This window comes from Pogoniulus pusillus, chromosome 2, assembly GCF_015220805.1.
Source record: "Pogoniulus pusillus isolate bPogPus1 chromosome 2, bPogPus1.pri, whole genome shotgun sequence".
NCBI classification, from domain to species: domain Eukaryota; kingdom Metazoa; phylum Chordata; class Aves; order Piciformes; family Lybiidae; genus Pogoniulus; species Pogoniulus pusillus.
In genome coordinates, this window is record NC_087265.1 from 32,321,439 (window position 1) to 32,344,532 (window position 23,094).

A 23,094-nucleotide genomic window follows, 5' to 3' on the forward strand; every position below is an offset into this window, starting at 1 on the left:
ACTTCTCATGATTACCCTGCTCCTATAATTTTTCTCAATTTATTCTCACTTTCTCAGATGTGCAAGACAATTTGATACTACTTTGAGCAAATATTCCCTCAGCATTTCCACAAGCAATAAAACAAAACAAAGAAAACTTTACAAAAAATAAATCAAGCACCAAAGGAAACTAAAAGATCAATGAAGGCTATATGAAACAGCTTAAGACTTTTTAAGGCTAAAGGTTTGGGAACACAAATGTACACGTGCTGTGGTCAGTGCAAGAGACCTTTGCTTTGCTGAAGATGATGTAACAAAACAAATCCTTAAAAATGAGCATTTTAGCTAAGCATTAATGAATACTTGCAAACCAGACAAGCACTTAAGCTATCAGACATTGGTTGTTATGTATATAACCCAGTGACAGTATTATGTGATATGCTGGATGAAAAAAAATTACTCTTTACCATCTTGGAAGACTCTCTCTACGTTGAGTCCGTAAGTAGCGCAGGTCTCGTAGTAAGTGCATCTCTTGAGATCATTCGACAGCTTCCTTGCTCTGGCATCATCTATGACACGTGGGTTACTGGAACTTATAGCATCTGTATCAACAGCAGGGAAAACAAACATCAAACACAATCAACAGTAGCCAAGCAGAGAACATAAGCACAAATCTTGAGGCACAAATAGGAGTGGACATCACTCCAGTTTTACACTTTGTTGCTAAAATCAGCAGCATGCTGACTGATTCTAAAAAAAACCTAAAATGCTTTTTGCATACCTTAAGAATATATTTAGATCACTGACTGAAAAATCAACACAACTACATAAAAGAACATGAGCCTTGATGCAAAAGATACTGAGATCAACAAATGGCTGTGTTCAGTTCTGGGCCCCCCAGTTTAGGAGGGACATTGAGATGCTTGAGCGTGTCCAGAGAAGGGCAACGAGGCTGGTGAGAGGCCTTGAGCACAGCCCTACGAGGAGAGGCTGAGGGAGCTGGGATTGTTTAGCCTGGAGAAGAGGAGGCTCAGGGGTGACCTTATTGCTGTCTACAACTACCTGAGGGGTGGTTGTGGCCAGGAGGAGGTTGCCCTCATCTCTCAGGTGGCCAGCACCAGAACGAGAGGACACAGCCTCAGGCTGCGCCAGGGTAAATTTAGGCTTGAGGTGAGGAGAAAGTTCTTCACTGAGAGAGTCATTGGACACTGGAATGGGCTGCCTGGGGAGGTGGTGGAGTCACCGTCCCTGAGGCAGTTCAAGGCAGGATTGGACGTGGCACTTGGTGCCATGGTCTAGCCTTGAGCTCTGTGGTAAAGGGTTGGACTTGATGATCTGTGAAGTCTCTTCCAACCCTGATGATACTGTGGTAACTGTGATACTATAAACAAGTAAAATGATTTTCAGAACACCACCACTGGCTTACAAGTAACCTTCACCTGGAGAGTGAGAAACACAGTATGACACAGCTGAATGGCCAAGAACATTTTTGACAGAGAAATAACAGGATGGGAGTAGAATGGTTACCAGGTATTGCTGCAGCATGCAGAGAACTTGTCAGATTTGCACAAAAGAGATACTTCTCTTAAAAATAAAAAACCAAGCTAGCCAGCACTTAGCTAGAGGAAGGAATAATCACAATGGCAGATAATAACAAAGCTATGCAGGACTACAGTTTTCATTTCTCTAAAAACCTCGAGTCCAGGTCTTCCCTCAGTTCCTCATGTGTGGGTTTTTCCAGGCTAGTTCTCTGTGTTTTGCTCAGGCACAGAGAGCCAAGCTGGGCCGGAAGCCAAGCACTCTGCTAAACCCCAACCCTGAACCCATGGCACACATGATGCTTCAGTCCAGGCAGACACTCACCAGTTGAATGTGGAGATTTTTTATATATTTACAGATTTGATATATGTACAGGTTGACTTCTGAGTCACAGCCAAGCCTGGACCCTGGACACTCGTTGCAAATGACTGAGTCCCAAACCTTGATGGTGTGCATGCATTTGATGTCGAATGAACATACTACAGGGTCAATAAAAATAAGTTTAAGCAAACAACACTGCTTTGTCTCTTTCTTCAAAACCTACTCTACATGTGGATGTCAGGAGGAAGTTCTTCACAGAGAGAGTGATCTGCCATTGGAATGGGCTGCCCAGGGAGGTGGTGGAGTCACCATCCCCTGGAGGTGTTCAAGAAAAGACTGGATGAAGCACTTAGTGCCATGGTCTAGTTGACTGGCTAGGGCTGGGTGCTAGGTTGGACTGGATGATCTTGGAGGTCTCTTCCAACCTGCTTGATTCTATGATTCTGTGTGTGCTTTAACTGCAATTTCTAGAGCTTATCCACAGGAGTTGAAAAACACTTCACAGCAGGAGGGAAACAAATAAATAAGTACATACATACATAAATAAAGCCTCCTAACCAACAAAGCAGTTTCTTCATCGCTGCTCTTGTAGGACAGAACCCAAACAAAATTTATGTGATATACTATGAACATCTCTTTAAGAAAGCAACTTTCCCCCACCCCAGGTGTATCGTGGCAGTTGATTATCCGTGGTGAAAACAACATGGAGACACAGCAGTACAACCTATCCTACAAACCTCTCATCTCAGAAAAACATCAATTTCAGAAAGCTTTCCTAAAAATCTGCTGTTTTCTGTGGTGGCAAAGCTATCTTTGTTCTTAGGGGGAAAAGCATCACTTCAATGTGTGTGTGAAGACAGTGACTCCTGCAATATTGCACCTGAGGCATCTCAAATACATTTGAGTTATTTGATAGTGAGAACATCTCAGCTGATGATATTAGTATCTTCTCCTGAGAGGTAATAAATAAAACCAGAGCTGTTAGTTAGAAAGCCAAAGGCAGAGGTTATTTTTTTTACATCAGCAGAGGGCGCTGGCAACGTTCAACAGGAAAAGAACTGCTAAGAACCCCGAAGCTTTGAAAAGTTTGGACACCTAAAGCAAATTCACTGCCACAGCCTAACCTGTGCAACGAGGCAGAGGAAGGCACCTGGAAGTATCATGCAAGTGCTAACACCCTGGGAGGGATCATTTCTAAACTACCAGTCAAAACCAACAACCTGGATGTCAAATATATTTTTAAACAGATATATTTATATATTTCATTTATTTAATTTCAGTTGATAGTTAAAAAAGCTTTCTCCTGGTTTTTTTCTCTTATGCTGTCCCAGATGTCGTAGAATTTGTAGCACTTTCATCTTCACACACAATTTTAAAAGTCCCCTTTGCATCAGTGCTGCAACAGACATTGAACATCAAAAACAATAATCTAATTCTCTCTTGGCAATAATGGGAATGAGATGAAAAACAATACTTCAATGTGCTAGAAGTGCAGAAAGAAAAATACCTCAGGACAACACTTCCCCCTCTCCCTTTTTCAACTCCACTTTTAAGCTGACAGCGTAGCCCTTCGTAAAAGTTCATTTCTGCTTTCTGGTTGTAGTTTTTGCTATGCTAGGACTTTCTGTGTACCTACTTCTCTTTTCATTTGTTGTCATCTGTTTCCACCCCATAGTCTGACTGCAATTCCTCCGTCCATGCTCGCCCTACTTCCCCTGCCTTCACAAGGCAGCATTGGTGGCACAGCTCTGTAGGCAGGCAGGGAGAGAGGGAAAACAAACTGCTCCCTAACCACATTATCAAAAAAGTATTTTGAGAAAGCAGTGAAAAGCATCAACACCACCAAAGCCAGTGGTGTAATGCTTCAGGGAGTAGAAACAGGCATAGCCAGATGACTTAAAGAATGGTTTCCCTGTGACACTGCACAGGAATACAGCCAAATTCTGCTTCTTAACCATGTGGACATTTTTGGTCTCTGATCCATCTACCTCTTTAAACTGCTAAGCTAATGGAAACCAGTTTGAGCTCAGAACTTCGTTACACAACTGGCTCACCTGCCCAAATTCAATGTTAGCATCTTCCTGCTGATCAAGAAAACCACCGTGACTTGCAAGCACTGAAAATATTTTTCTAAGTATTCTTGTAAGTCATCATCACTGAAGCCTACACTCAACTTTACCAGGAGAGCTACAAGGGCATTTGTCCCCCATCTCAACCGAGTGCTCACAATGCCATTGCGCTCTGGCAAGCCAGATGAGCAAGTCCAAACAGTTAACCAGCAGTTGCATCAGATGAGTGGCAGTGCTGATGAGAGAGTGGGTCAGCACAGGATGTGGCTTTGCCACCCTGGAGAAGTCTATATGGTCATGTAAATCAAGACTGCACTTACCCTGGGTTCCCACTAGTACCATTGGTATTTCACTCGTGTTCCGATAGTTAGCCATACGGCTGTAGTAGTGGTAAACAGTCTGGAAGCTAATTTCATCTTCCAGGCTGAAGACAAATATAACAGCATCCACCCACATGGCAAACTGTAGAATAAAAATGGAAAAGGCATACTGTAAGATAAGAAATGGAGGGGAAAACAAGGAAAAAAAAAAAAGAAAAAACATATTTACCTTTCTTGGAGGGAAATACACATCAGAGAAAGTTAGTTAGTGATAGTAACCAAGGCCTTGAAAGTGGCACATAGTTCTAAAAATCATGAATCTCACCACTCTGCAAGTGATGGGAATCTGGAATATACAAAGGTTTTTCCCCACGCTCACAACTGTGTCTCTTCTTCACTGGTACATGACATTACAAGCCCAGTTACTATCAGTGCACACTGGGTTTGAGTCACAGAAGAACAAAACATAGCAGCCTCACGTTTCTGCATTTGTGAATTATAAATGAAGAACACTTATCACTAGACACTTGAGTGCCCTACTTTGTGTGTTACTTCTCCACTCTGTGCTTCACATGCACGCATGCATGCTGATATTAGTTAATGCCAGGACAAATATTGTGGTTGTGGCTTTACAAGTGCTGCTAGTAGTTCTCACATCTTGATCAGCATCCAAATAAGTTAATTTCAGATTCCAAATTCTTTGTGCTGCACAGACATTCCTGATTGAGGAAACAGTACCAAGTGCTTTATTCAGCTTTCCATGTGAAATCAAACTGTTCTCTCTTGGTATCAGTTATCTTCTAAAAGACATGCATATAGCCTTGGTGCTGCTGAAGTGACCATGCAAGTGAAGAAGTTTCAGCTCGTGAGTGAAATACAATTGTTTACATACATTTAGCACAACAGCCAACGTACACAGGACATCAAAAAAAGACTGAAATTAAGCTTACCTCACCACCTTTATTTTTCCCTAAGTGACTCCATTCCTAACCAAATTTAGATCATGGAAACAAGTTTCAGTCATCAGTATTTATGCTCTTCATTATCTGACTACTACAATATGCCAGGTATACTGGGGACACACCAGAGAGAGCTGTGAGGAGGCTCCTTTGGGAAGCATTCTGCTGAGTTTTACAAGACCAGCCTAGCTTTGTAAGCACTTTACTGCTACCAGCTCTTGCTGTTTTGTTTCTGCTCTTGTAGTATTTCAACTGCTTCATTCACTAGTTTGGAGATGTCAGCTTTTAGAGTAAGGCATCCCAAGCTGGCATATGCAAAGCTAAGGAGAAAAGAGCCCACAGTATCAATCTGGAAAGCTCTTTACATACTCAAATTGCTAGGCTCATTGAATTTTCCTTTTTAGAATCAGGAGCTAGCAGTACTTCTTGCCTACTTTTTATACAGGAAATCAGCTGGTAATTAAACTTGATGTGCATATTCATGGCTGCATTGTACTTGAAACTGAACACTACCCCATCTCTTACAGTTATGGTGTAAAAATAGCTGAAGATGTTTCAAGGTTTTCAAGACAATCAGAAAGACAATCTCCTAGATAACAGCATAGTTACTGCTACAATAAGGGCAACTACCATGATATTATATGTGAACTATTTAAACCAGAAGCTCTAACTGAAGGAACCCGAGACAGCAGCATTACTGTGGACTCAGTTCGGGGTCCTATTATGAAATGGTTGCAGCAGCAGCAGTGTGATAAGGACTTCTCCTACAGCTACAATGTCCTAAAAACATCAGCTTGGAAGCTAACAGTCTCTCTAAATTTTCTTAGTATTTCCTCAGTGTGTAGAAGCAGCCTTCTAATGAAGATTATTTTAAAAATCCAGAGGGTGGTTACTAAATGCAGCTCCTCCAGACACAAAATATTTCCAGCAATTTCTTATTAGCTTTTCATATTTAAGTAAATTTAAGCTTTGTGAGTATCAGTTCTGTGCTATTCAAAACACATGCAAGGTCTGGAAACTTAGGATGTATTATTTACACCACTGTGTGGGGAATGGCTTGAAATATGAAGGAAAGATTGACTGCTGAGATACAAATCCATCTCCAAACTGTGACTGAGCAGATCTATTAGTTTCAGAAAAGCCCACACAAACCCAACTTATAAAAATAGTTCTAAATTAAAGACTAATAGCATGGCTGCTTAATAAAGCTCAGTTGTTACGTCAGGTTTTACAACAGGAAGGCACTACATTTGTGACAAATCACAGCAAGAGTAAAATCAAACCTGTAGAGCAGAAAAAAAAAAGGGTCAACGTTTATAAACTGAAGGAGCATCAGGTAGTGCACTTCACTTCAATGAAATGAGCCTTTTTGGGTTTTCCCCTTTTCTTATCTGTTACTTGCATCTTCAAGCAATCTTATGTTAGACAAGAAGGGGTGGATCATAGATCGAGAAAGTCAAATGAGTTCATTCTTCCTCCCTTCTCAGTGAACTGAGACCTGAGCTGCAGCCTTTGCACTGCACCCTCCCTGACCCAGTGCCACTAAGTGCCATGAAGACCACAGTGTAGCTCATTACTTATCCAGGTCATAATTCCATCCTAATTATCCACAAAAATGTACTGGACTACTGCAAAAAGCAGAACCCTAAGACTAAAATAACCAAGTCTTTCTATACTAAAAGCAAATAATAGAAAGCAACTATTTTTTTTCCAACAGCATTCCATATTCACTACAGAGTTATACTCATGAACTTTTTATTCCAGAATTAATAAGCAGATTAGAGATCTTTAAGAGGCATGTGACTTGAAATCATACCCCAAAAATCCAAAGAGAATTTACATGTGAAAAGTCTCCTGAAAGGTCAACAAACACTAACATCTTAAATCTTTCCATCCTTGTGATCTGCTGAAGAACAACTCTCAGCCACAACAGTAATTAATAATCCAAACACAGCTAGCATAGATCAAAATGAAAACACTGTGTCTGTTCATTAGTTAGGTCAAGTGAACTCTGCAAAGCCAATTCTTCAGGTAGAAAAACATTTAGATTGCTGTGTGTGGCTTTTTATGTTTTTGTATGCATGAATGTTCTTTAAGCATCAGGGCCTAGAAACCGTTATGTACTGCAGCCAAATCATTCACAGCCTCACACAGAGCACTTCTTTTAGGCTCCTGCTTCACATGGCTGCAGATGTGTCAGTGACACTCATTTTTAATTCTTCTTTTAACTTCCTTCCAGGATGTCTCTTTTGGTCTCCATTTCCTCCACCTCCTTTCTCTTCTCCTTTGTCCAGGCACCTTCCCCCACTCTCTACTCCTCCTGCAGCTCATGAGCAATAGTGGAGCATTGAAAGCCAAGCTGCTGCTGCTGGCACTGCTCCTGTTCAGCTGTTTGGCGACAGAATGGTTCCTGCTAGAACCATTCCTTGGTCCTTCCCAGATTTTTTTTGTTGTTGTTTTTTGGAAGCTGATACACCACTTAACAGCTAAGCAAAGCAAGACCACCACCAGCCAACACGTTTAAAGAACCCCACTAGTGCCCAGGTAAGAAGAGGTAGAGAGGAAGTGAGAAGGGTGCCTGAATAAAAGGATGCTTCCTGAAGCTGGGCTGTCAGTCTGAGGTTACTGAAGCATCGCTGGAGTAAACGCTTCACCTCACATCACTCAAAACAGAGTCACCAAAGCCACAAAACCGTTAAGTGTCTTCTCAAAGGCAGATCTTCTGTGAGACAGGGAGGTAACACATAATATACAGACACCAAGTCAGAGAGCCGAGAACTTGATGGTGCTGAACTAGAACTCACAAAGTTGAGCCTTAAACAGTACAGGGAGCAAAACATGGAAGCAACAGGGAATGCAAAGATTTGAACACACGTATTTGTGTCACTGCACACATCCACTTCATATTTTAACAATTTAAACAGTCTAACAGAATAATTCTTAATAATATGGAATTTTGTAGGTACTGGAAGCATACCAATTAGGCATTTAATATGAGGTCTTTCAAAAAGGTAGGGACAATCTTCTTCGCAGGGCCTGTTGTAACAGGACAAGGGTGATGGTTTTAAACTGAGAGGGGGGATATTTCAACTAGATCTAAAGAAGGTGGGGTTCTTTTAGTGATAAGGGTGGTGAAACACTGGCAGAGGCTGCCCAGGGAAGTGGTAGAGGCTTAATCCCTGCAAAAATTAAAGATCAGGTTGGGCAGGGCTCTGAGCAACTGCATGTAGTTGAAGATGTCCCTGTTCATTGCAGTCGACTGGACTAGATTTACATGTCCCCTCCAATGCAATCCTAAATAATTCCTCAACGCAGTATTTTCCACACAAGGGTGACATTTACTTTTTCCCAGTAGAAAGGCAAACAGCACCCAGGAAAAGAACAGAACAAAGACATTTCTCTTAAAGGAAGGCTTTTCTAAAAGAAAGGAAACAGTGGCATTAGTCAGGTACAGCTCTATATATGCAATGCTCACCTGTGCCTCTGGAGGGCCCCCTTCATCTCTAATCAGCAGCAGATAGCTTTGTCCATCAACTACTATCTCTTTCTTGAATCTCCCACCTGTCACACAAAGTAATTCATTACAGCACAGAAAAAGCGAAAAACACAAACTAGAAAGAGGCTTCGCTTGTGGAAAAAAGGTGTCCTTAAGATCTGCATCGAATTAGTGAACTACTATGAATGTAACTTAAATTCATATGTATAGGCATTGAGAAAACTTTAAATCAGACACTTCCATGTGGGGAAAGAAAGCCAACAATTGCATTACAAACATTACCTCCCACATCAGGTGTACTTGGTTGTGATACACACAATTGAAAGACAGTTGTCTTTGTTTTATACAAGGGTGAGAAATGTATCTCTATGAAAAGCAAACAGGGGATGGTTGCATATCACATAACAGAACTAGAGTAAATTTGTTGTGTGAATTAGCATTTCCTCAAGAGAAGCCCAGATCTTACAGCACACATGTAATGTTATGAAAATGGTATTTCTATATCCACAAACCACAGTTAGGGAAAAATACTAGACACATGTTAGACAAAAAAACTACAATGGTGGTACTTCCGAACAGATGTTCTAAACTAACACAGAATGTTGTGTCACTTGCTAGCAGGATGAATTAAAGACCTATTTTAGAGATCTAGATTAAAAAGGTGGAGTCACAGCCTCCAGCCAAATTCTACCCCTGATCCTATTATTTCAGCAAGATGTGAAATATTGAGTGCTTGTGAAGACCAAAGAGCTGACACTAAACCCAAAAAAACAAACCAGGGCATGCATCTGCCTCAGTACCTTCCCTCTCCATTTGCCTGATAGGACTTCAACTATGACCCAAGGGCAGAATTGGGATTCTTTTCCTTTGGGGTTATGCATATTTGGGCCATCTTGCTGTTTCTCACCAGGGACTTCAGATAATGACAAATCACATTTAGCGCTTCTGGTGTGACAGAGTCTAAGCCAGGATTAGCAAACTTGGCCTGCCTAAGTAGCTGGGTAGCATTTAGGCTCCTCTTCTGGAAGCAAACCCAGTCTTTATCTTGTCACCAAAGCCACAAAGGCTCCAAGGTTTCTATGCTTACCATCACCCAACTGTTTCACGTCTGAGCTTACCAGACAAAGATAAAAACATTTATCTATTAGCACACCCTAAATTTCTTCGCTCCTATTTTTTAACTGGAATGATCTCCAATTTGAAACCCATTTCCAAACTACACTTACTTCAAAACTTGTCATACTATCAAAACCAATGCGTTTAAAACATGTAATAGGCGAGTGAACCATTCTGACTTCCTTCAAATGAGCTCTCCATGCAAGTAAGTCAGTACATACAGGCTAAAACTGATCCTCAACACAACTGCACAAAAATTGTTAGCCTTAGGGAAACAAGGAACTGGCTTAGACCCACCATTCCCTGAGCCCAACCATTAGAGAAGCTTTCAAATCAAGATCATTCAACACTTCAGCTATGTACACTATTTAAGCATGTTGAAACATATTTCATGTTTAATAAATGCATAAATCCAGGTTTGTGTTGGTGGTTTTGTTGTCGTTGAGTTTGTGTTGCTTTTTCCTGTTGTTTGGGGTTTGTTTCTTTGTTTTGCCTTTTTGCTTTTTTTATTAACCTAGCCTACTATGAAGGGTTCAGCAGTACCAAATAGGTGATAATTAAAGCTGTCACATTTCTAGTTGTTTAACTGCACAGGAGTAAAAAAGTTATGTACAGATTTTGCATTATCTGGCTCACAAATTAGATTTCAATTTTTTTCCTTAGAAGCTCAAGTGGCAGATAAATACATGTCATTAGTGAACCTGAAAAGAATAATCAAAACCAACCATTAAACTATTCAAGGAAACTAGTCTCAGCTCTCAGGAGTTAAATTTCTATTACCTAGATCATTATTTCTATACATTGTCTATTAATTCTATATGCCTCACAACCAACTGTTAAATAAGATGAATCACTTAACACGCAGCCCTCCAGAGGGGCTCTTCAAAGCTGTAAGTAACAATGGAAACGCAGCGCAGACGTGATCGAAGAGCCAAAGTTCTGTATAATTGCCATTTCCTATTTCTTAAACATTGAAAGTTCACACAGCTAATTATAAAATACCATGAACAGAGCACATTTAAGAGCCATCTCATTATTCCCTCTTGCCAGGAGGACGCCTTTCAAGTCACACTGTATCTTCAGTAGCATAAAGAAGGTACAGGCAAGGTGAAAAAGCTTCAGTAGAAAATTGAGAGAAGGAAAATAAACACACGAGTGTAGTATTAAAATTAACATATACACAGATGACAAATGTGATCAGTAAGAGCCTCTTCACAGTCACAAATGACATCATTATGGGAGCAGCTTTGAGATTGGAACCATAGTTAACAAATAACTATAAAACTGCTCAACAGCTCTCTTCCTGTAGGAACCTACACTAAGTGACCAGCTTGTATATCTGCTTCTTACCTTCCCCCAAAACACTGCATGTGGAGCTCAGAACAACTACTGTGGATTTTTATCTCCAGTATTCAATTCAAATGCTGACATGCTGCACAGCTTCAGCACGGTCTGTCACCCTGGAAGAGCTGTGCTGCAGTCAACCAGCATACAGTCGATTCAAATCTATTCAAGTGGCTTCGTCCTTAAAAGCAGAGCTTGCTTATTATCTAGAATATGCAACGGCTCCTGGCACATCCTCATGCATTCATTTATTGCTCCTTGGGTTCAGGTACTTTTATGATAAATAGTTTGAATCTTACAACCCCCTGAAAAGAATGCCCTGCATGTCCAATCTGCACTAAGCCTTTCAAATCAAATCTGAAGATCCAGAAATATAACAGCAGTCATCCTCAAAGCAAGAATTATTTTATGTAAATCTGAGATCAAAGCAGGATGCATTACAATTAACTTATGTTTCTACACCATTAAAGGGTCCTTACCATGATTGAATCATTCATTTAGGTTTTCTCAGTCTCTGTCCTGTGTAGTACCTATCTCAGTATCAAGAATTCACAGAAACAAGAGTGTAAACATTGAAGAATATAAATGCTTCTTCCAGTTTATGAAGCCAAAGCTATGTGGTTGTCCTGCAGATACCTGTGGTTATAAGATCAAGGCAACCAACAGACTGATTCTGCCTTTGACTTGATGAGCCCAAACACAATCCATCCCCAGCTCATGCAAGTAAGAGCAGTGCTAAGAAAGTAATTTTGAGATGGTTTGGCTTGGACAGCACTAGGGTTCTGCAGGGTCATTTTTGCTTTTGTGTTTTTTTGTTTTTTTGTTTGGTTGTTTTTTAATGCATCTTTAGAGTTTGTAAACACAAAGCCAATAGGGAAGAATGATTAGAGAGACCAGCCAGTTTGAATATTAAACTACCACAACCTGTCAAAGAAGTCAATAAGCCTCCCATCACTACAAAGTACCAATGTGTTTTCCTAGGTATCTGTATAGATGATGGAACTGCAAGAGATCAAGTAAGCTGATGACAGTGAAAACAAAGAAATGACCTTTTTAATTTAAAAAAGGGTTCAAAACCCACAGCAGCAGTCCCAAAGGAGGTAACTAGCTTTGTTTCACTCCCATCAGTGTTATCACACATGTAGCTTTTTAATGAGGGAATTTCTCAATTCCCCTATGTACCTGCCACAGGAGGTCACTGAAAGAGAAAGACTGGCAGTCTGCACCGCAGCTCTAAAGGAGGGGGAGGGACTGCTTCTGCTACATCCTAAGAGAGGCACATCCAAGCACGAAGATGTTCAAGTGCAAGGCATGCAATCAGCAGCTGAACTACGTTTCTTTGCAGACCAAATCCTATCTCTAAAACTATATAAAAGGCATGCCAGTGAATACCTAAGTAACTCTCTACAGACAGACAGAGCTGGAAACTTCTCAGGAAATGTCACTGCCAATTTGATAAAAAGTCACCAAAACTGCATAGGAACTTCAATTTGGGAGGGTTTCACTATGTGGCTTATTTAATTTTGCTAAAACTCTGTAAATCCCTGCAATATTCCCAGCTTTGCAGGACAAGGTCATTATCAGTTCACACATACTTATTTTCAGAATTTCAGATAAGGCAGCAAGCACTACTCCTGTGTATGAGCCACGCACAACACCCACCAGAAGATACCAAACACTGCTTCTGATGCAACCCATAAAACCACCTGGTTTCTTATGTGCATTGGACCAGATCGCTACTATAAAATGCTGCAGATAAAAAAAATACAGCTTTGATCAAATATAAAGTCAAATCAATTCTGTGCATCAGCGATTTACAGCCATGACTACAGACCCAGCACAAGGCAGAAACAGGGGCTGAGGGAATCAACAAAAGCTTCCTAATCTCATTTCTATGCACGCCATTCCACAAAGGTTAGTGCTTTTAATCAGCAGGAGTAAGAAGCTGCCCTTCAGTAAAAACTGATACACATTTTGAACACTGCACATATTTGTCATCAAAGGTGGGCTATACTGCAAAAGCTTTATATTAGACAGGGAATTCCAGGGATGAAGCTTTTCATCCAGCTCTGAAAGCCTGGCTGCTGCTTCTTCTGCCTGATAGCTGTTTCACTGCGTAATTGCTCACCCAAGCAACCGCTGATTTTCATACTGTATCCCCGGGCTGGGCTGCACTCGCCAGGCTCTTTATTCAAGCAAATTGCCACGGGGATGAAGTTATTTGGCCATATGAGAAAGATAAATTCAGGGGGCTGGCCACATGACAAGCCCATGCAGCAGCTGAATGTCTACTATAAGTATGGGGGCAGGGCAAGCAAGAGTGGGCAGCAGAGACAGAAGATAAGAGCGAAGCAGGCATAAAAGCCTGTATTTTATATTCCCTGTGACGTGTATTTTGACAACCGTGGTCAGTTGTCTCATGAACACAGATTCTCTTTTTTTTTTTTTCCCTGAAGATAGGAAAGACCATGCCAAGTCTTCAGGGAAACAAGTTCGGAAGTAATTTATTCCCTCTGTTTATACACGCATCATTCCAGGACCGAACACACAAAAATAATCTTAGGATAGGATGAAAAAAATGAAAAGAAAGAGAATTGCTCACAAGACCTTTTTCAGCTGAGCAGAAGAGTCAAAGAATAGGTGCAATAGCCCAGTAAACTGTGTTGCAGCACAATATTCAAAATTTCTATTTAAATAAACTATGCCTCAAAATGTGTTTTCTCAGTGCTTCCCACCAAAGCACATTATCACACAACCAAGTTCAATTTTCACCACATCAGGTTGTGCCTAGTGCTTGATGTCAGCTCATATCAATACTAGTAGCAGAGAAGCCATCCCAAACTGTCACTCAGTCATATGTAAAGTTAGCTTTTGGGTATTTCCTTAATGCAAATATTGTGCTAGACAGCACTTCAGCATCCAAATGTGGACAAGTACATGTGGGTTGAGCACATAGCCACAGAAGTGCAAAGATTGGGAAGCTCTCACAGGAGACTGTAGCCACAAGCAGGTAACTGTGCCACTATCTCAACAACACACCTCAGTCAAAGAAATCCCCAAACAAACACAAAACTCAACAACACACCCTTGAGCTGAGCCTTTCAAAACCTACCATCTGCATCTCTCAACAAGTAGGTTTATGATATATTTTAGGAAATCATGGACAGAACTCCTTAGGTAACCATGGCCTCAAGTTACACCAGGGCAGATTTAGATTGGAAATTAGGGGAGAAAAAAAAAATCTACCCAGAAAGCATTGTTAAGACTGGAACAGGCTGCCCAGGCAAGTGCTGGGAACACCACCTCTAGAGGACCTTTAAAAGATGTGGAGATGTGGAGCTCAGGCACATGATTTAGTTGCAGACTTGGCAGTGCTGGGTTAATGGTTGGATCATAAAGGTCTTTTTCAAGCTAAGTGATTCCATGATTCTATGACTACACTATTAGAGTTCTCCCTGACATACTTGAATATACTTGAAACAAGGTATACACACAGGCACAAAACAGGCACGATGTAATAATATTACATCACACATTATGTATAGATAACCATACCATTACACAAAAAATTGCCAAAGTAGCACTCTCATCATCTTGTCATTTCACAAAAATAAGGTTTAGCAATCTCTTCTGCTGGAATCTCAGCAGCAGACACAATGACATTTAAACACTTCATTTTGAGATACATTCATCAACATATCCACAGTGCTTCTACAGAAAGCCAGATCTGAAGACTCTACAAAACCCAGTGGTGACTGGAACAGAGGTCAAACAAATTTAAACATTTCAAGTATTCATGGAGCTAGAGCTTACACTGCAAGAAAGAAGCACTACCTACTCAAGTTGCTTAGAATCAGATACCATAATTAAATATGGTTAGATAGAAATTGAAGAGGTTTGGGCTTCATCTTGAGGATGAAGAGGCAGTTATTACAGTGAATGATATCGTGGAAAAGAGGCTATGGAGCTTCTTGAAGTGGCAGAGTTTTTCCTTTCTTTAAACAGATCTAGTAATGCAGTCCTGAACTGCCCAACTGAGAATGCAAATGAAGCAGATAAGAACAGGATGACAAACTGCTGCAACCAATTCGTGGCTCAACATCAGCCAACTAGAATGAAACACCCAACAGTTGCTTCCATTAGTGTTAAGCAGTCAACTGTGTCTAAAGAAAACAGCACCAACAAAAAAAAAAATAATCTGTGATTCTGCAGAGACTAATCCAAAAATGGCATTTATTTGAGCCAATCACACATTGCTACAGACACAGAGTTATTAGAAATTTTGGTATAGGGAATAATTTCACAGCAGATTCTCTGTTAGAAGAACTTGGTGAAAGGAGAAGGAGAAGGTAGAAGTACGGTAAAGGAGCTGTGATGGCCATGCAATGGTGTATTTTCAGACACAAAACCCAATGGATTAATCACCAAGATAAAAAGTTTTAGAAGTGACAGCCTCTGGACAATTAATTTTCCTTCAATACATGGAGACAGGAGTTGGGAGCACATTTTATTTTCACTATAAAGCATCTGACAGTCACTGTCATACTGCTTCTAAGCCAATTAGAGAAGCTCTGTATTTCTAAAACTGCTATAATATGAGTGCAAAAGTAGAGGTAAGTCACACTTGGTACTCATCAAATAACTCATCTTAAAAAGAGTACAATTCCAGTGCAAGTTTCTGCAGGAGTTTCAAGTCTCATGCAAGCACTTTATTAATAACCCAGGAGATGGAATAAACATGCTACTTAATTTCTAGGTAATGAAGCAGAAGGGATTGCAATTATATACAAAAATAGGATTCTACTTCAGCATGACCATAACAAGTTAGAAAAACAGAGTGGGAAAAAAACAAAAGCAGCAGCACAGGGACAAATGAAAAAGTCCTCAGGCTAAGCAGGACCAACCAGATGCAGAAAGAAGATGGAATGGGATGGCGAACCACTGGTACTGCAAACGACAGCTGTGAATTCCTGTGGGGTGCAGGCAAGCAGATAGCTCACTCCAGCCCTCCCGTCGCCATCACCAACAGCTCACAAGGCCTCAGCCAGAACTCCCTGTATCACTCTGGGCAGTGCATTGCATGGAAGACAAGGACTGAATTAAAAGAAATCATAAGCACATGAAAAATAAAATGTATTTTTTAAACACTGCCTAGGAAACACACAGTAAGAAAAGTAAGCATACAGATTGCGGTTATTTAACAAGTGAGGAAGAGATGCAAGATGAGACTTCTTGTTAAAAAAATAATCTGTGGATCTAATTTTAGAGCAAGGAAAAAAAACCTTGACCATTCTTTCAGATCCTACTTCATTATGATCCCAGGTAAACAGGCAAAAGTATCCAGTGGAAGTAGGAAGGTCAGTAAGAAAGGCGATAAGCAAAGTGGAATTCTGGCAAGCACACTGCCAATGTGCATTTCGAAATAGTCTGCTGGGAGCATCCCAGCACCCCAGGCTACCCAGTTTATCACATAATCAGTGATTTCCCATTGGAATGGGCTGCCCAGGGAGGTGGTGGAGGCACCGTCCCTGGGGGTCTTCAAGAAAAGACTGGATGAGGCACTCAGTGCCATGGTCTAGTTGACTGGCTAGGGCTGGGTGATAGGTTGGACTGGATGATCTTGGAGGTCTCTTCCAACCTGATTGATTCTATGATTCTATGATTAGCTGACAAACTAGATAATCCACTCTGGTTCAGGGACTAGTACTTGATGTCCTTTTTCAGGAGTAACCATACAGGTAACAACTCTCTCACCAAAACGACTTAAAAAAATGTAGTTAACATTGAAGTATACAACAATATAGAAATAGTATCAGAGAATCACACAGACATTGACACAGTGTTAGAGACAGAAATATTCATACTGAAAGCAGCACGCTGATTTTTAGCGCAAACACCAGAATTACATCTGTCACTTCACACCTGCATGTAAAGAATCTATAGCTGTCTTTCCCTCTAAGACACCACACCAATTTATATCTAGTTCTTAAATACGATAAATAGGTTTACTATTTTAACACTGTTCAAGGTTCGAGTATGAGTCTGAAAACCCCAAAACATTTGCTGCACCATGACAAAGCATCTGTGCCCTGTACGTATGTGCTCACCAAAATTATTCCATTAAAAAAAAATATTAGACACCCATCAATTTAACACAATGAGGTAGCAATTTTGACACAGGGCAAATAAGCACTGAATACAGAATCACAGAATCCATCAGATTGGAAAAGACCTTCAAGATCATCAAGTCCAACCTATCACCCAACATTACCTAATCAAATAAATGATGGCATTAAGTGCCACATTCAATCTTTTTTTAAGCACTCCAAGGGATGGAGACTTCACCACCTCCCCAGGCAACCCACTCCAATGACAATCACTCTTTCTGCAAAGAAGTTCTTTCTAACAGCCAGCCTAAACCTCTCCTAGCACAGTTTGAGACTGCATCCCTTCATTCTGTCACTGATTGCCTGAGAGAAGAGACCAACTCCCACCTGAACACAACCTCCTTTCAAGTAGCTGTAGAACGTGCTAAGGTGTCCCTGAACCTCCTCTTCTCCAGGCTAAATAACCTCAGCTCCTTCAGCTGCTCCTCACCTGGCTTGTGCTCCAGACACAGAGCTTGTCTACAACTACCTGAAGGGACATTGCAGCCAGGTGGGGGGTGGCCTCTTCTCTCAGGCAACCAGCAATAGAACAAGAGGACATAGTCTCAAGTTGTGCCGGGGAAAGTATAAGCTGGATGTTAGGAGGAAGTTCTTCCCAGAGAAAGTGATTTGCCATTGGAATGGGCTGCCCAGCGAGATCGTGGAGGCACTGTCGCTGGAGGTCTTCAAGAGAAGACCCAATGAGGCACTTAGTGCCATGGTCTAGTTGACTGGATAGGACTGGGGGATGGGTTGGACTGGATGATCTTGGAGGTCTCTTCCAACCTGGTTGATTCTATGATTCCTGCTGCTCTTCTCTGGAAGGGCATTATGCACTGTGATCATGTCCTTTTTCATAATTCATTTATGTGAAAAAGTTTTTCTGACATTTTAAAGGGGAGGAAAATACTCAATAGGACCCTGCATTGACCCTTCTCCTTCAGTCACTCAGACCTCAAGTTCACCCCAGTGTCCCAAATGCCAGGACCCCCTTGCAGCTACACACTGCATTACCTCCAGGACTCGCTCTGTGCATTGAATCCTGCAATTACAATTTAGCCAAGTTTAAAATAATTTCAAGATTCATGCACCACTGCTTTTGTCCTTTGTATTTAGCATTCTCACCTGCACTGTAATCTCATCACTTAGTACAACTGTATTTAAAACTTATCAGAGTACAACGATCGGTCAGGTGTTCAAGCTTAATCAGACAGTAAAACTCTTCAGATGAACATGCTCAAGTACTTCTAAAGCTATACCTTATTAAGCATTCAGATGGCAGGGGGAAAAAACAAACCAAAACAAAACCAAACAAGTATTTGTACATTCAGAGGGGTGTGACCACTAACCCCTGCTCCTGACCCCTGGGGCCAGCATAACAGCACCATGTAGTGCTGTTATCAGCCTGCCAAGGACCTCTAAAGCAACCTATCTGACCCTGTAGTGTGGGGTGACAAGGACCTACAGTTGAATTAATGGTTCTATTTCTACTAATAAGCTACAAAATCAGCCACACCTGACAGCCTTTTTTTAATTTGCTTTTTACTACTTTCTTTTATGAACAGCAGGTGCAGACAGTTGCTTACATGTCACACCCATTAATTATATATACACTCTAAGTCTAATTTTAAAAGCTTATTTTTGTCAAGCCAGCTGGCAGCAAAACTCAAACAGCAGCAGTCCACTTCTTTGGGCAGGATGTGATACTACTTTAGCACACTCCTACCTGTTTCCATCACCAGCCTTTTCAAGTGTAAAAGTTCACAAAACACCACTTCACAAACAAAGCTCTTTATAAAGTTAGCCTCACGACTTAAAATACCATTGCTCTTTTTTACTGCAGTTCCTTAAAACCTGGCTTATCAGACATTCCATCTTGCAGTCGTTAACCCATTCTACCTTTCAATCTAACATATGAATCATCTCCTGTCAACACCTGCTCAAAAGTTCTGTATATAAATTCTACCTCAAAAGCTTCCAACATAACTTAAAGATCCTCACGTACCTGCTAACAAACTCTAAACTGCATAACCAAGATAAGCAAAAAATCTTAAATCCTACAAACACAGGAACATATATTTCAACTTTTCTTTCCTTCCTTTTTTTTAAAGTGGTCTTTGTTTTTATACTTAGTTTATAGCCATCTTCTTTAATAGCTTCATTACAATATTACATTACAAACAGTAACCCTAAACTTAAAACTGGAGGTAGCTGGCTGTTATATCTGTCTGAACATTTAACAGGTAAGAAAACCCAGACAAAGCAGCTATACTAATATTTTTTCTTTCTTTTTCAACCATCTCCTAAAATATTCCAATTCAAACACGAGAACAGAAGGGTTACTATGCTATATACTTCTTTTATTTATTTTCTCTATCTACCCTGTATTTCACAGAACGCTTCTCATTCACATTCAAGGAGGAAGGGGAGGGAGAAAAAAGAACAACATCACTTAGGCAAGATCTGATCTTACCATGGTGCAAGGTGGAAGGCCCTTGACATTCCTAAACCATGCAGAAAACCTAGTGAGAGCCTGCTATACTGTCAAACTAAAAAACATCTGCTAGCAATTAAACATATTGTGAATAAAACTACTATGCCCTACTTCCTCACACAACCCTCCAAAACAATGCAAGATTAAATGGAAGGGAAAAAAATCCACCAATACAATCAAATTCAAGCTGGAAAAGGAACATATTTAAAGAACAGGTTTAAATTCTGCTTTAAGACTGAGAGCTAAACATTGGTCTAGGACTTAGAAGCACAACCAGACGCAATATCTGGAAAAGGAAGTGGAAGGTAGGACCTTCTTGGAGTTTCAAACTGGCTTCTGACTCAATAACAGAAAAAAGCAAAGAGCAATGGAGACCTAAGAGTCACCTTTATTACTATTAAGAATCTACAGCTGTAATAGCCGCTATAAATCCAGATTAGTTCTTACCTGGGACACAACCTTCAGAGGAGCTTGTTACGAGGAGGATATAAATTCTTCAGACATTAGTCACCAAAACCTTTGAGTATTCAAAGTGTAACACATTAAAGACGTCTCAAAGATCAGTGGACCCTCAAGGCACACAACCAAAAAGGGAAACCCCTTCTAGGAAACTGCTTCTTCAGCACCTGCTCCCCAGGATAAAAACAAATACTTAACTTCCTCCTTTAATTAACATAGTTCCTTATTTATGCAACACTTTCAACAGTAGCCAACTTGACAGCTAGAACAGAGAGGTTTTCAAAGAATCTGCTAACCCACACAGGCAATCTCAGGGGGACAAGGAGAGGGAAGAGCTGGTGAGGGGAGATTGTAGAATACATAAACACACGCTTTTATGCTAAGCCTGAAAGGCTCCAAAAGCCCAAGAGAGCCAATGGCAGCAGCACTTTAAAATGATCAAAAAAGCCAAGTCTTGTCTTATATCTAATGTCAGAATGAAATGCCAAAGAAAAATAATCAGCTGATAGTATTATAACAAAACAGAAGACAAAGAACTGAAAGGAGATAATTTTGGAACACATGTCTGTAGTCATCATTGTCTGCTGCACACACCACAGAGTTTGTCTGCTTTCTTACAGACAAACAGAAAAGCACTCTGAGAGCTTCTGCTGCCCCACAGAGTGCTGTGCAAAGCTTGTGAACCACTGCACTGAGGCTTGAATTTGACTTGGAAAGTTTCTGCTTTCCTGTGTTTTGTCACCTGAGTGCTGTAGTGGATTTATGTTGCTTTTTCAAATTAATATGTACTCAGTATTGTTCTAGAATCCCCCCATGTAAGCGAGGTGTAGATTTTTAAGTGCACAATGAGAATTTTATGGAATTTCAGGAAAGGACAAGTGAAACAGTGTGGAAATCTGTCTTTACAGTAAAGCATATAAGTGCCTATTCAGAGGACAAATTTCTTTGTTATTCATTTACATTTCAGCTGGCTTGCTCACCAAGAACAAAACACCCACATCAGTCTGGGACAGAGCCTCTCTCTTCACTCATCAAAACACAGATTTGGTTTGTTAGCAAATATGGACTCCAAATTGCTACATATCTGAACAAACCCAAAATAAAACAAAGTAAAATAAAACAAAAAAAAACCCAAACACACACACAACAATGACAAAAAAAACAACAAATCCAAGAAACAATCTGAGGTAAAAGTAGCTAGTGGCAGGACAAAGGCTAACGGTTTTAAACTACAGAGGGGGTGATTTAGACTACATAGAAGAAAGAAATATTTTTAAATGAGGCTGGAAAAACACTGCCACAGGTTACCCAGAGGTGGCAGAAGCCTTGTCCCTGGAAACATTCCAAGTCAGGTTGGAGATGGCTCTGAGCAACCAAATCTAGATGTCTCTGCCAGGCCATTTTAATCCTTACTCTCCTCCTCCTATTGTGGGTCTGGGAGAGGAGTCAGATGAGCAAGCAATAAGGGTTTGGCCCCAGCAAAGCCTTGAGGGCTAGGGGGCTTATCACCACGTGTCGGGTGTCTTGTGCTGCCCTCAATGTGCCTGCGTGGTCAAAGGAGGTAGGAAGCTTTGAATTCATTGGCCAGAGCAATGCTGCTAGTGCCTACTGGCCAGCTTGATTTTCCAACTGCAGTATTTAAAGGGGGGTGATTTAGAAACCATGTCTTTCTGCATCCTGCCTTTCTGCATTGAACCTCTCTGCCATTCCTGGCTCGTTAACCAGGAATAAAGGTGGCCACGAGTATGCAGCTCACACCAGCAACTCAGCTCTCCTTCCCTCTGCCTGGAATATTTTGCATTTTGCCCCAGGATCATTATCACGAGTTTGAAAGCATCTTTGATACAGGAGATTTACTCAGGGACCAAATGCTAAAGTCAATGCTGAGACTCCATGAGCAGTTACAATTCTTCCTGTTCTTGCGTTCCTTTTTCCAAGTTCTGACTGTTTCAACTGTTTAATTCTGTGTAATTACTTCCTCTCAACTGAAAAACCAAAGAATCTCAGGGAATGTCCCTGGGTTTTGAATATTAATAATAAAATTAGCATTCATACAGAAATCAATATTCATATTTAATAGCAGATGATTAATTTCCGGTACACCTGCTCACTGCAGGGGGGTTGGATTAAATGGCCCTTAAAGGTCCTTTCCAACTCAAAACATGCTATGGTTCCATCATTTGCAATCTCAGGAACCTAACTACTCACAGAAGGAAGAATTAAATTTTCAGCCTACACATGAGTCGAGGCAAGAAGGGGACAAGAATCACTATTATATATAAGAAAAGGTTGTCCAATTCTGCAGCTACCATGTTGCAGTCAACTTGCTGTAAAAGCACCAAACTGTGAAAGAATCAAACTGTGATCCCTATCTCATGATTACATCCAGGAATAAAGTCGAAATGTGGAATTTCTTTCCTTCATGCTTTATTTAGTGTAAGACAAGGAAAGAACAATCATATTTCTCTTCCTCTCAGCCCAGGAGAACAAGACCCATTCTTGGTTTCATCACAGAGATCAGGATCTGGAGCCTTCTCCAAGAATGAAGTCAAATGGCAAGTTATCTATGCTAATAGATTATGCTCAGTCTTTTTTAATACACATTTTCTGAGAGAATATGGTCAGATAAAAATCTCATAAGGGGATGCTGAATAAAAGCTGCTGAAGTTTTAGTCCTTCTCAGTCCTCCTTGCATAATTACCATCTGCTGAAGTAGCATGATATGGAAATAATTACTGGATAGAAACAGGGAAATAGTGACATGCAACCCTCCAGATGAAATTTCTATGTGCTTTGGTAACAGGCTAGCAACTGAGGTTCATAGCCATCACACTGCATCCCTTCAAAGGAAA

The 23,094-nt window shown here is 40.7% G+C and overlaps 1 protein-coding gene across 6 annotated transcripts in view; it reads right to left on the bottom strand.

Moving 5' to 3' along the window:
• AGAP1 (ArfGAP with GTPase domain, ankyrin repeat and PH domain 1) overlaps positions 1 to 23,094 on the bottom strand; it is a 427,786-nt gene that overhangs the window by 261,225 nt on the left and 143,467 nt on the right. For all 6 annotated transcript variants that reach the window (XM_064159654.1, XM_064159634.1, XM_064159617.1 and 3 more), the window contains 3 exons: positions 8,663 to 8,748; positions 4,229 to 4,370; positions 447 to 581 (listed from right to left, as the gene is read on the bottom strand). In XM_064159654.1, the coding sequence (XP_064015724.1) occupies positions 447 to 581; positions 4,229 to 4,370; positions 8,663 to 8,748 (363 nt within the window). The remainder of the gene's footprint in view (positions 1 to 446; positions 582 to 4,228; positions 4,371 to 8,662; positions 8,749 to 23,094) is intronic.